This window comes from Corythoichthys intestinalis, chromosome 1, assembly GCF_030265065.1.
Source record: "Corythoichthys intestinalis isolate RoL2023-P3 chromosome 1, ASM3026506v1, whole genome shotgun sequence".
Lineage (NCBI taxonomy): Eukaryota > Metazoa > Chordata > Actinopteri > Syngnathiformes > Syngnathidae > Corythoichthys > Corythoichthys intestinalis.
The window spans coordinates 32,458,320-32,471,397 of NC_080395.1; the positions used below are offsets into that span (position 1 = coordinate 32,458,320).

Consider the following 13,078-nt stretch of genomic DNA (forward strand, 5'->3'; position numbering starts at 1 on the left):
AGCTTGAACTTGTTTGGATTTTAGTCGAGGTTCTTTGTCCACCATCCACACAATCTTTCGTTGAAATCTCTTGTCAAGTTTTCTTTTTTACATCTAGGGAGGCTAGCCACAGTGCCATGGGCTTTACACTTATTGATGACACTGCACACGGTAGACACAGGAACATTCAGGTCTTTGGAGATTGACTTGTAGCCTTAAGATTGCCCATGCTTCTTCACAATTTTGCTTCTCAAGTCCTCAGACAGTTCTTTGGTCTTCTTTCTTTTCTCCATGCTCAATGTGGTACACACAAGGACACAGGACAGAGGTTGAGTCAACTTTAATCCATTTTAACTGGCTGCAAGCGTGATTGTTATTGCCACCGCCTGTTATGTGCCACAGTTGAGTAACAGGTGAGGTTAATTTCACAAATTAGAGAAGCATCACATGATTTTTCAAAGGGTGCCAATACTTTTATCCGGCCCATTTTTGGAGTCTTATGTGAAATGATAATGATTTTTTTTTTTTTTTTTTTGGTGTTATATAGCGCCTTTCCACCTTTCAAGGCGCTCAAAGCGCTTTACACTTTCTTAAAATTTTCCCATTCTCTTTTGTGATTTTTCATTGCAAGTTGAATAAATGAAGATATTAGTACCAAAGCATTTGTAATTTCAATCATTTTCTGGGAGAAATTGAGCATAATCTGACAGAATTGAACAGGCGCCAATACTTTTGGCCAGCACTGTACAATTATCTAATATTGCCTATAATGGTCCAGTTTCAAAGGCATTTATATGTCTTGGACTTCAAACGATACGGTGCCAAATTTATCTTTCGGTCTTTAGCACTATTTTTAGTGGAAGGGATTGGCACTTAGTGTAATATCTATACTATGAAATCCAAGCTTTTAAACAAGGTCAAAGAGCCAACAGCAATGCACCATTTTTAGGTTTACTATTCTAATGTGTGGGATTTCTTGAAATTTTCTTGAAAATGAATAAGGAGAAAATTGCAGCTCCTGATAGGCAGGATATCGGTAAACTTTAAGCGTTTTACACTAGAGGCTTTCTAGTACATGTGTTCTGGTAATTAGCAGAGGTATGCCTTCATCATAAAAGTGACCAGTATAATCTGTATATCATATGATCATGGATTTTGTAGTTGCCATGCAAAAAGCCAAAAGCACTACTGGCATGCATTCCAGTGAATTACGAAAATCATAACGTGTGTGTGTACGTCACTATATACAGTGTATCACAAAAGTGTTTATCACAAAAGTGAGTACACCCCTCGAATTTCTGCAGATATTTACGTATATCTTTTCATGGGACAACACTAACAAAATGACACTTTGACACAATGAAAAGTAGTTTGTGTGCAGCTTATATAATAGTTAATTTATTTTCCCCTCAAAATAACTCCAAATATAGCCATTAATATCTAAACCCCTGGCAACAAAAGTGAGTACACCCCTTTGAAACTACGTACATCCCTAAATGTCCAAATTGAGTACTGCTTGTCATTTTCCCTCCAAAAGTCATGTGACTCGTTCCAGGAGTACTGTCAGCATTGCTGCAGAGATTGAAGATGTGGGGGGTCAACCTGTTAGTGCTCAGATCATACGCCACACTCTACATCAAATTGGTGTGCATGGTTGTCACCCTAGGAGGAAGCCTCTTCTGAAGACTGTACGCAAGAAAGCCCGCAAACAGTTTGCGGAAGACATGTCAACAAAGCACATGGATTACTGGAACCATGTCCTATGGTCTGATGAGACGGGCGGGCTATCTTGTGTACCGTCTTCAGAGGAGGGTTCCTGCTGTGGTGACAGCCATGCACACCAATTTGATGTAGAGTGTAGCGTATGGTCTGAGCACTAACAGGCTGACCCCCCACCTCTTCAATCTCTGCAGCAATGCTGACAGCACTCCAGTAACGAGTCACATGACATTTTGGAGGGAAAATGACAAGCAGTACTCAATTTGGATATTTAGGGATGTACGTTTTTTCAAAGGGGTATGCTCACTTTTGTTGCCAGGGGTTTAGATATTAATGGCTATATTTTGATTTATTTTGAGGGGGGAAATAATTTAACCCCATTATATAAGCTACACACAGACTACTTTTCATTGTGTCAAAGTGTCATTTTGTCAGTGTTGTCCCATGAAAAGATATACTTAAATATCTGCAGAAATGCGAGGGGTACACTCACTTTTGCGATACTCTGTAGATGCTTACTGTCTTTCCCTGTGATAATATCAGCTTGTTTGTGTCACGCCTTTTGCTGTGATTCAGTTTTCATCACTGACAGGATAATCATGACCCTTTTGGCCTACAGTTGGCGCTATTTAGCAGTTTAACACCTTTTTCGTCTCGCTTTGCCTTATTTCACTCAGGATTGATGCTCATGTATTAGGTGTGACAGCAGGAGTCTTCTTTCTTTTTTTTCCCTTTTTTTCTTCTACCACATCCTCCCTCCCCTCCATTTTCCTCTCCCCTCTCTTTTTTCTCTCTCCTTCATCCGCTCTTCCACGTCAGTCACCTGACACCATCTCCCTCTCCTTCATTCGGCTGCGCCCTCCTCATGCATTTCCATCACGGATGCATGTTGGATGCCCACAACAGAGAAGACTCACCTCGTTGAGACATCTTTCTCACTTTTTGTTTGTTATTTAAACATGGCTGATTCGTTTGCTTAGCCGGATGAAAGGAGGCAGGTCAAGACTGGTCCCGCCTCTCGTCTATCCTGGCATATAAATAGCGAGCCTTATCTCACTCGGCACTTTCGCTCTCAGAGATGCGATCCTTAAAGCACCTGAAGCCTCACAGGAGGAGTGTGGTGAGTTTTCGCTGGCTCCATTAATGGATGCTCGCTTTTCTGAGGGGCTTTCAAAGTTCCTTTTAAATGTTCCTCAAGCAAGGCTTTTATTCAGTCTGCTTGTCATTTTATTTCATTTTTTATTTTTATAAAGCTTCCTCCCTTACTGTATGGCTACATATCTTTCTTCCTGTAGGGTGGCATTCATCCTCATCTCTTCCCTCTGTCTCTCTGCCCTTCCCCCTTCTCTCTCCTTATCGCTTTTCCTCTTTTCCTTCTTTTTGCTTTATTGTTTTATCTCAATTTCTCAGTGTTTTTATGTTATTTTCAGGTTTAATCATTATGTTTGCATCTTAATTTCCCTTCCTGCCCATGGATGCCTTGTTTGTTGATTGGTTTAGCTCAATGGGTCATCTAATCCTTCTCAAGACATACACACATAGTACACATGGGGAGCATGCTGCATCAGAGATGGTGTCTCACTTGGAAGATTTACTGGTTTTTAGTAGTAGTGTTCATATTAGGAGATTTTCTCAGGTTTTAGTGATACAAGAAATACTGTATATATCGCTTCATGTCTGCCATTTACATGAATGAGCCCCAAGTTGTAATCATCTTTGCCAAATGCAGATGCTGTGATAGGATTACACTGAAATTGGAGCAAATTTTCTTCCTGTTTACATCCTTTGACCAATAAGAAAAGAGATGTTCAATACGACTACTCCATTGAGCACATGCTTTCAGTTCAGTTGTACAGATGAATTATGATACAGTGAGTCTTTGTTTTAAGACGTTACATTTATGTGTCCAGGGTTTCCACCGGAAAATTTGCAAAGCTTGGTGATAGAAAAACCCACCGGTGGCCGATCATGTTTTCGGGGAAAAAAAAGTAAAATAAAAGCAAGGCAAAAAATGTGGGGAAACCCCTACAGTTGTGTTGTGAACCTAGTTGTCAGGATTAGGTGAAATAAAAACTTTTTGATTTGACTACCCCGTAGTGTTTAGAGAAGGACCGACTTGTCGTTAATCAGTTTTTTTTCTCTTGCCTCCTTCAGCAACAGATAAGTGGGCTGAATGAAATGAATGTATCACCCAAATTGATATAAAACAAACATCTCAAAGTGACAGCAGAATGGGGAATTGTTCCCACGCACAAGAGGTCCCTGATTATTAAGAGGGGCCGAAAAACTCGCAACATGCACAGAACGAACAAGAAATAAAATTTTATTTTTGATTTAATTTTAAACTCTCAACAACAAGCACTGCACTGAGAATACAATCTATGACTAGGTGATACCAATTCAACTTTCACTAAATTACTGCTGCCAGCCCCTCCTAGTTTAAATGGAGCATTAATTAATTCATTGAACATTATTTGAAACCACACAACTGTGGTGAATGAACTCCTGTGTCTTTGTATTTCCAGGAGGAGGCGAGCCGGCGCCTGGGTAGATGTGATCCCAAGGTAATGGCCAGGCTGGTGGACACAGGCACACAAACAGATCCAGTAGTTGTGCTGTCCTTGGCCCAGGCCGCCGTGCTAGGTCTCATTTCCCAGAATGAAGTCTTTGGCGCAACCATCGCACCCAACGGCTTCTACACCGGTGAGCCTAAAGAGTCACCCGCGCCACAAGTAGACGGAGTGGACTACGAGTACGCGGACCAGCTTATTGGCGCCAACGGAGATTACCTCGGGGACAATTTGGCGGAAGACGGACAGATGCAACCCAGCTGTAGTCAGAGAAGATGGCAGCAGGGGCCTCCTCAGCACCCTGACGTGAAAATGGTGGTCCCTGAACGCCATGTCCTCCAAGGCGGTGATGGGACAGTCGCTCACATTAAAGGGGAAGTCGTGAACTCTGTCATGACCTCATGTGTCCACATGCTTAACAATATGGCTCCCAGGGGGGGTTTAGTTCAAGTGGATCCGGCGACCCTGAGAGGAACCAACAAGAACTGTTCGGAGTGTGAGCGGGAGGCCTCTAACCACCAGCAGAATGCCGCTACCCACGTCCACGCTCCGCCTCCCACCCAGGTGGTTCACCGAGGAGGGGAGCACAGAGGATTGCAGGGCCAGCGACCTCTAGGGCCCCACGGCCGAGGTGTCCGTGAGGGTGAGGAGGAGGTAGATCACCAGGGCAATAACATGATGAAGCCCAACCAGCAAGATGAAGCCATCAGCAGTTACTTCCAGACCAGTGAAGTGGGCAGCTATGATTCGGGGGAAATGTCCATGGGGAATGAGTATGAAGATGGCAGCCAGAACATGATGTGGACGGATGGAAGCGGCGCCGGGGGTGGAGGTGGGCAGCACCAGCAACCTCAGCCTCCGCAGCCCCCTCGTCGACACGGCGGCCGCAGAGTGGACCGCTTAGACATCAACATCCAAATTGACGAATCGTACTGCGTAGACGTGGGCGACGGCCTGAAGCGCTGGAAATGCCGCATGTGCGACAAGTCGTACACGTCCAAGTACAACCTGGTCACGCACATCCTGGGCCATAACGGCATCAAACCGCACGCGTGCCCTCACTGCGGCAAGCTCTTTAAGCAGCCCAGCCACCTCCAGACCCACCTGTTGACCCACCAGGGCACGCGACCACACAAGTGCACCGTGTGCAAAAAAGGCTTCACACAGACCAGCCACCTGAAGCGCCACATGCTGCAACACACCGACGTCAAGCCGTACAGCTGCCGCTTTTGTCGCCGCGGCTTTGCCTACCCCAGCGAGTTGCGGGCACACGAAGTCAAGCACGAGCGTGGCCGCTGTCACGTGTGCTCTCAGTGCGGCCTGGAGTTCCCCACCTATGCCCACCTCAAACGCCACCAGACCAGCCACCAAGGGCCTCACACCTTCCAGTGCACAGAGTGCAACAAGTCTTTCGCCTACCGCAGTCAGCTTCAGAACCACCTTCTGAAGCACCAGAGTCCCAGACCTTACACCTGCTCCCAGTGCGGCTTGGAGTTTGTGCAGCTGCACCACCTACGCCAGCACTCGCTCACCCATAAGGTAACCTATGTTCGTGTATCAGTCCAGTGTTCCCGCAGATCCTTGCAAAGTTTTAAAAGGCATTGAAGTCAGTATTTCAAAAAAATGCTGTAATTAACATTAAAATGACTTAAATCCAGTTTTAAAATGCACATCCAAATGTAATATATTTCCAGACGGCAGACATTGTCACTCTTAACATGATGCTGTCTTACTGTTAGCTTCCCATGACAGATACTAGAATAGAGGTCGGGAACCTATGGCTCGCGTACCAGATCTGACTATTTTGACGGCTGCATCTGGCAGACAAATCTTTTATTATTTGGAAAAAAAAAAAATAATAATAAATAAAAAATTCGTCATACTCCTTTAGAGCTGAAACGAATACTCGAGTAACTCGAGTTTAAAAACTGATCCGAGTAATTTTATTCATCTCGAGGAATCGTTTAATTTTGCCAGCTCTAAGCTTCACGTTTTGCCCGGACTACTTTTAATGCGGGACAATGCGCTGACGTCATAGGAAGAAGCAATTAAAAAATACCTTACTGCAGCCGACAGCCGTTACAAACTGCGCCGACGTTGCTAAAAACTGTGCCCGCATGTTGCTACGGTGGTAGCCGCCTAGCAGGTAGCGTCTTATGCGTGTCATAGATATCACACGTACGTAGAACTAGATGCGAAATGACCGACTCGGCAGCGTTAATAAAACAGCCGCCATCTTTAAAGCAGTACACTTCTCGGCGCTCATAAATAAGATTAACGTTACTTTCACCCGCTCACGTAACGTTATCCCTGCGGAGGGCTAGGTTTCTATTAATTGTGACCACTATCGATGAGTGGCTAACTCTTACATACTGGCTTTTTTAAATATGTGAAAACAGCGCTGTAGATTGACTAGGGTGTAAAATAAAAACATAATAATGCTAACTGTCAATTTTAGCTCAGTAGTCATTGCTGGATAAAACACCAAGTAGCACTGGTGCCTAATGTGCTCCAATACAGCACAGCATTTATTTTGAACACTGCAAAAACTCAAAATCCTATCAGGACTTACGGTTTAGACCAGGGGTGGGCAAACCGGTCCTCGAGGGCCGCAGTGGGTCCTGGTCTTTGTTCCAACTGACCCAGCACAGATAGTGTAACCAATGAGGTTTCTGCAGAAATCAGAAGCACCTGACTGCAATCAACTGATTGCATTTGTAAAACAGCAGACTGGTGAAAATGTGTCCTCTTAATGGGTTGCAACAAAAACCCGCACCCACTGCGGCCCTTTGTGGAATAGTTTGCCCACCCCTGGTTTAGACTAACATGAAACTTAACTAGAACTTGTAGCTTGACACAAGTGGAAATTCAATTGAAACACGTAGGAAAAACACCTAACTTTTAAGTCATGTGTGTTATCAAGCGTAATGACATTTTTAGGTAAGAAAAAAAAAAAAAAAAAAAAAAAAAAAAATATATATATATATATATATATATATATATATAAGATCTAAAAGTTTTTGGAGTGAAAGCATTGAATGTCTTTTTTTTTTTTTTTAGTCACATTTGAGGCAAGGCAAGGCAAGGCAAATTTATTTATATAGCACAATTCAACACGAGGCAATTCAAAGTGCTTTACATCACATGAGGATCATAAAAATCACATTTAAATCAATACAACGTAAAAACCAAGACAAAAGATCGCACTTAATCACAGAATAAAAATAAATAAATACAAATAAAACAAAAATAAAAAATAAAACAAAAACTACTACTCCTAATAATAATTGAAATCAGCAATGGAGATAAGCACAAGAGGAATAGAAAGCAGGTAGATTGAAATATATAGACAGTTATGGATATGTATTGAGATGCAATTGTTGGCTGTTTTCAACAATGTACATCGAAAACAAAGACATTGATTGAATGAAATGGTTCAATATTACATGAAATGTCTTTTCTCATCTATATGTATAATTGCTCTTTAACTAAAAAAAAAATGTTTTATCCGATTACTCGATTAATCGATAGAATTTTCAGTCGATTACTCGATTACTAAAATATTCCATAGCTGCAGCCCTATACTCCTTTGTGCATTGCGCGAAACAGCGACATTCACCGTCGACTAGAAAGCCGGTTCACAGTAATTTTTGTGGGAAAGTGGCGAACATACATTTTGTTGTGTCTATTCGTCTATCTATTTATCTGTCAATCGCATAGGCAACGCATATGAGGCAGAGACACTGTTCAAGTGGGGTTGCCGTATTTTGCTGTCGGAAATAGCGGCAGATATCCGCGTGAGATCGGGAATTAAACTTTCCTCAGTTTTCAGTTTAGTTTTCCGCGTTGTCAGCTAATTTTAGAAACCCTTTTGAGAAGATGGCTAAAAGAAAAAAAAGACGAGGAGTATCATACGTTTCGGCAGGAATGGACAGAGGAATTTGCCTTTGGAGAGTTTTTAACGACTTTTCGGATAAAGACAAGAAAATTAAACGGATAAAAGACTGTTGGCAAGAACTGTTCCTGATCGTACCATCATGATGTCAAATCAAATTGAGGCAACGCAAGTGAAGGACATAAATGCGGCATCGTTTTTTCTCTCGCTTTGGATGAGTCAACAGACGTAAGCAATTTATCCCAGTTTAGCGTGATTGCAAGGTTTTGACTATGAAAGTGACAACAAGAGGGCAGGATTTATTCAAGTCCTTCACTGAGTTCGCTGAAGAAAAAAAATCCACCGATGGATAAACTTGTTTCGGTGTGCACTGATGGTGCTTCGTGCATGGTAGGGAAAAACAGAAGATTCGTGTCGCTTCTTCGTGAACATTAAAGGGATGCATCCTAAGTTTCTCAATGCCTGCATGAAGCTTAACCTCACCAAGTATCAACCAGACTACATAGCCATCAGCAAAACCATGCAGGACCAGAAGTCACATTAATGGTAAGAAATACTCATCATTGATGAGCAACACCATGTTATTAAAAAGAATTCAGTGATTTATTGTACTTTAAAAGTGTTGAAATTACATAAAATGCACACATTACTTGTATTTTTAGTTTTAAACATATTGTATGGCTCTCACGGAATTATATTTAAAAATATGTGGTGTTCATGGCTCTCTCAGCCAAAAAGGTTCCTGACCCCTGTACCAGAATGTTCTCCAACCTCTTGTGTTTACTTCCATTTTCATCTGTGTTGCGAAGTTGCATATTTTAAAAGTTTTTTATTTCTTTCAGCAATATCCTTGTACATCAGGATTATGTTGTTATAAAACCCGATCTTTTTAACCCAATTCTGATCTTCTGACATGATCAGATTCCCCATTATCTGGTCGGACCGGGGACATCTCTATAAAATACGATTACTTTTTAAAACTCGCCCCATCTAGGATTTCTTGGAGCGATATGGCACCAATCTCGTTAGTTTTGGAGAAATTTCAGTTAAGCGTAACCAAACAGTGGCGCTGTCCTAACGATGAATTTCAGCGAGAATCTTGATTTTTCAGGTTTTTTAAAAGAAAATTGTGTTTCTTGGTAACAATAAAACAGATATAATTAAGTGATGTCACTTCCCGATTCTCTGGTTTTAGAAGTGGCTCCTCTTTTGGGTTAGTCGTGCAGTTAGGTGGGTCTTTCCGCAACGACTTGATGTCCATTGGTGTTTTGTTGTTGTTGTTGTTTTTTTCATTTCAATTTTGGTTATTTTTTTTTTAGTTAGTCCTGAATTTACTTTCAAGCGGCATTAAAAAAAAAAAAGTATTAAATTGAATTGAACTTGCCTTGAGCTTTAGGAACTGTCAGTCGATTGATTGACAGGTATACCTTGCCTTCTCAACAAATTGTGTGTTGTAGAGCTGGTCAGAAAAAAAATATCACAATATGGGTAATTTTATATGAATATTAATAAGCCACAATTTGGTATATTCGCAAGTATTTAATGAAAAAAGTTTAAAATATGAACTACGTAATTGGCTGCCGTTGACGGCGGTAGACAAACCAGAGTTGCTTTAGAAATTAACTCTTTTTAACGTGACATAACCATTTCCATCATTGAAACTAAGAAAAAAGATCAACAACCTTCCTACTGTTCCAAAAGCTTTAGTTATTTTAGAAGTTAACTATTAAATTGGCTGCCATTAACAGCCAATCCATTGAACGATCACTCTTCAAATCTCTGTATTATTTTAACCCTGCATGTCATATAGGGGTGTGAAAAAAAAAATCGAAATGGGGATATATCGTGATACTTTGCATCCTAAAATTTAACAACACGCTCATGCCAAGAATCGAGATAGCATTTTAAAAAGGTGTGTCAAAAAAAAAAAAAAAAAAAGGAACCAAAAAGTTGCTATCAAAATCTTCCACCATAGTAGTGTCTCGTTAAATTTATGGCTGCCATTGACGGCGCTCGACACCCAATCCATTAAGACTGGGAAGGGCGAGAGAACGTTCGTTCATTCGAAACCAGAGTATGTCACTCGTTCCGATTTTCGGAGCGTTTACAGGTCACTTTTTGTTCATTTTTGGGCATTTACAGGTCACTTCCTGTTGAGTTTGAGTCACTGCCTGTTCATTCCCGGGTCACTTCCTTTTCTGTATCTCAAACTCAACAGGAAGTGACCCATAAAATGCCCCCAACTCAACAAGTGACTGAAAATCAACAGGTAATGACCTGAAAAAAGGGCCCAAAATGACCTCGTTTCCTAGCATTGGCTGCCACTGACAGCCATAAAAGTGGGAGGGGGCCGTTTGAAGTGGGAGGGGTTCACTTGCTGCCACCCTCCCCTTTCAAACTGATTGGACGTCTAATAGAGATAAACTTACAGCAGAAGGATGAAGACAGCTTGTTTTTCTGTTTATTAGTTGTTTTGTAGAATATCCTAGAATGATTTCCTGACCAAGGTATCGATAATCGTTGTATCGCCATATTGTGAATTCATAGTTATCGTGAGCTTTGTATCGCAAATTGTATTGTATCGTATCGTATCGTGAGGTACCGAGAGGTTCCCACCCCTAATGTCATGTAAATTTATTTATTTTGGGGGCTTTGCAGGGCATGAAAGGCCACAAGTGCGAAGTGTGCTCGCGCGAATTTACACTATCAGCCAACCTCAAGAGACATATGCTGATCCACAACAGCGTTCGGCCCTTCCAGTGTCACGTGTGCTTCAAGAGCTTCATCCAGAAGCAGACACTCAAAACGCACATGATCGTCCACCTGCCTGTGAAGCCCTTCAAATGCAAGGCCGGTATCTGCCCAGCAGGGTCACAGATGTTAAAATTAATTGGTAACATTATTATTATTTTATGTAATTTATTTGTTTTTGTAGGTGTGTGGTAAGTCTTTCAACAGAATGTACAACCTACTGGGTCACATGCATCTGCACGCTGGCAGTAAACCCTTCAAGTGTCCCTACTGCACCAGCAAGTTCAATCTGAAGGGCAACCTAAGCAGGCACATGAAGGTCAAACATGGCATGGATGTGTCACCTGAAGGACAAGGTAGGTAGTACACTTTGTTGGAAAAAGATGATTTTGGTTTATATTAGTTGGTGTGTCAAGTACTAGCCTCAATGTGGCATTCATTAAAAAAAAAAACTTTAGTGCTATTATGAGCCATAACCAGACTGTTTTTATTCATTTTTAATGTATTAATTTTGTTTTAACATTTAATTAATTCATAAATGTATTTATCCATAAAAATACTATAACAGTTACAATAAAGATGACTAATAAACAATATATACTTTAAGGGGTTGGACTCTATTAAAAAGAAGGTTTGAAATAATTAATCTTGATTAATTGCTGCAATATTTGTCCCAAAAAAGCTTCTTTATTTTTGTGTTTTGAATTTAAAGGATTTTAGTATGCAATTAATTGCATTTCAATACAGAACAGTATAAAAACCTAAAAGAAGTTAAATTGCCATTTTAAAGACATTTAAATAGTAAAACAAAAGCATAAAATACAATAAAATGCACATCTTTCCTCAATAAGTGAACATTTGAGAGGCCTAAAACTCTAATTGATCTTGGCAACAACAAAAAAGTGCTCTAGGTGATCCAACTTTTTTTTTTCACATAGAACTGATTTCTTTTTCAACAAACCGTCCCATAGTTTCATGGGCGAATTATTAAGACATACATTATATGAACAAACCCACACTTTTAAGGGATCTTGTATTCGTTAAATATGCTACTTTATTTGTATTTTTCTAATTCTGAAGCCCTCAGCCAAGCTAATGTGTGCCTCAATTCAATCAGTGTACTGAAAAATTGTGTTGCTTAAATGTCCCGTGAATGGGACATTAATAAAATGTGTTATTTAAAATCTTTTAAATCGTAAAACCTTTTTGTAATAATTAATCATAATGAATGTCCTAAAGTACCAACACTAATATAATTGAGACCTGGCGTCCACATAATGGGACATCACATTTTGAGTCATGTAGCCCACACTTGTATAACAAATGTTAATATTGTGGCCTATATAACCCAAAATGTGATGTCCACATATGTGGACATCACATTTTGTAGTAAGTTAACACAAAAAAAATGACACCGCTGATGAGCACAGCCATTTTGTAATGTCAATTATACGCACACATATACAGCACATGTTCATAGACTGTAGCACAGGTGGATGTGATAATGACTGTTAATGACATCTTCAGTCTTTTGGACTTTCGTAGTCTTTTGGACAAAAATACTTATACATCGTTACTTCAAAATGTCTTTGTCTAGTTGTAGTCGACAAAATCTCATATAAATTTCATCTAGTTTTAGTCGACAGTTACTTACAATGTTTTCGTCTGTAAATTTCAAAAGTTTTAGTCCCAAAAATAAATGTTTTCAACAATTTCGAATGATCATAGACAGAGGAGCATATATTGTAACGTCTCCAAGGACAAGCCAACTTCGTGATGATAATACACACTCAGCAGGAAAAAGCAGTACATTTTTAAAAAAATTAAACCCACCTGGAAGCCACGAAAAAAAAAAAAGTTGTCCAAGCAATTAAGGGGATGCTCGCCATGCTAAAGTTGACGCTAATGCTAACGGGAATGCTATGCCAACGAGCCGACATTTAGTTTGTGATGATCACTTAGTACAGACCAGAGACTAAAGCAACATTGCATATTCTTTCTTGCCAAGATAAGAAAACAAATCTTACCATGAGTTTCCAAACAAGTAAGATGGAGCGCAGCCGAGCTTGAAACACATTCTAAACTCCGGTAAGAAGAGGGAGACGCGCAGCACATCTCACATGACTGACACGACCCAAACACTGCTACGATACAAGTTGACGTA

At 40.6% G+C, this 13,078-nt stretch overlaps 1 protein-coding gene across 1 annotated transcript in view; it reads left to right on the top strand.

Annotated features, from left to right (window-relative positions):
- The window catches only part of LOC130919325 (zinc finger protein 710-like), a 42,045-nt gene that overhangs the window by 26,482 nt on the left and 2,485 nt on the right, over nucleotides 1–13,078 (top strand). Inside the window, exons 2-4 of the mRNA XM_057841923.1 lie at nucleotides 4,224–5,807; nucleotides 10,822–11,013; nucleotides 11,099–11,270. Coding sequence (XP_057697906.1) covers nucleotides 4,266–5,807; nucleotides 10,822–11,013; nucleotides 11,099–11,270 — 1,906 coding nt within the window. The 5' untranslated portion in view covers nucleotides 4,224–4,265. The remainder of the gene's footprint in view (nucleotides 1–4,223; nucleotides 5,808–10,821; nucleotides 11,014–11,098; nucleotides 11,271–13,078) is intronic.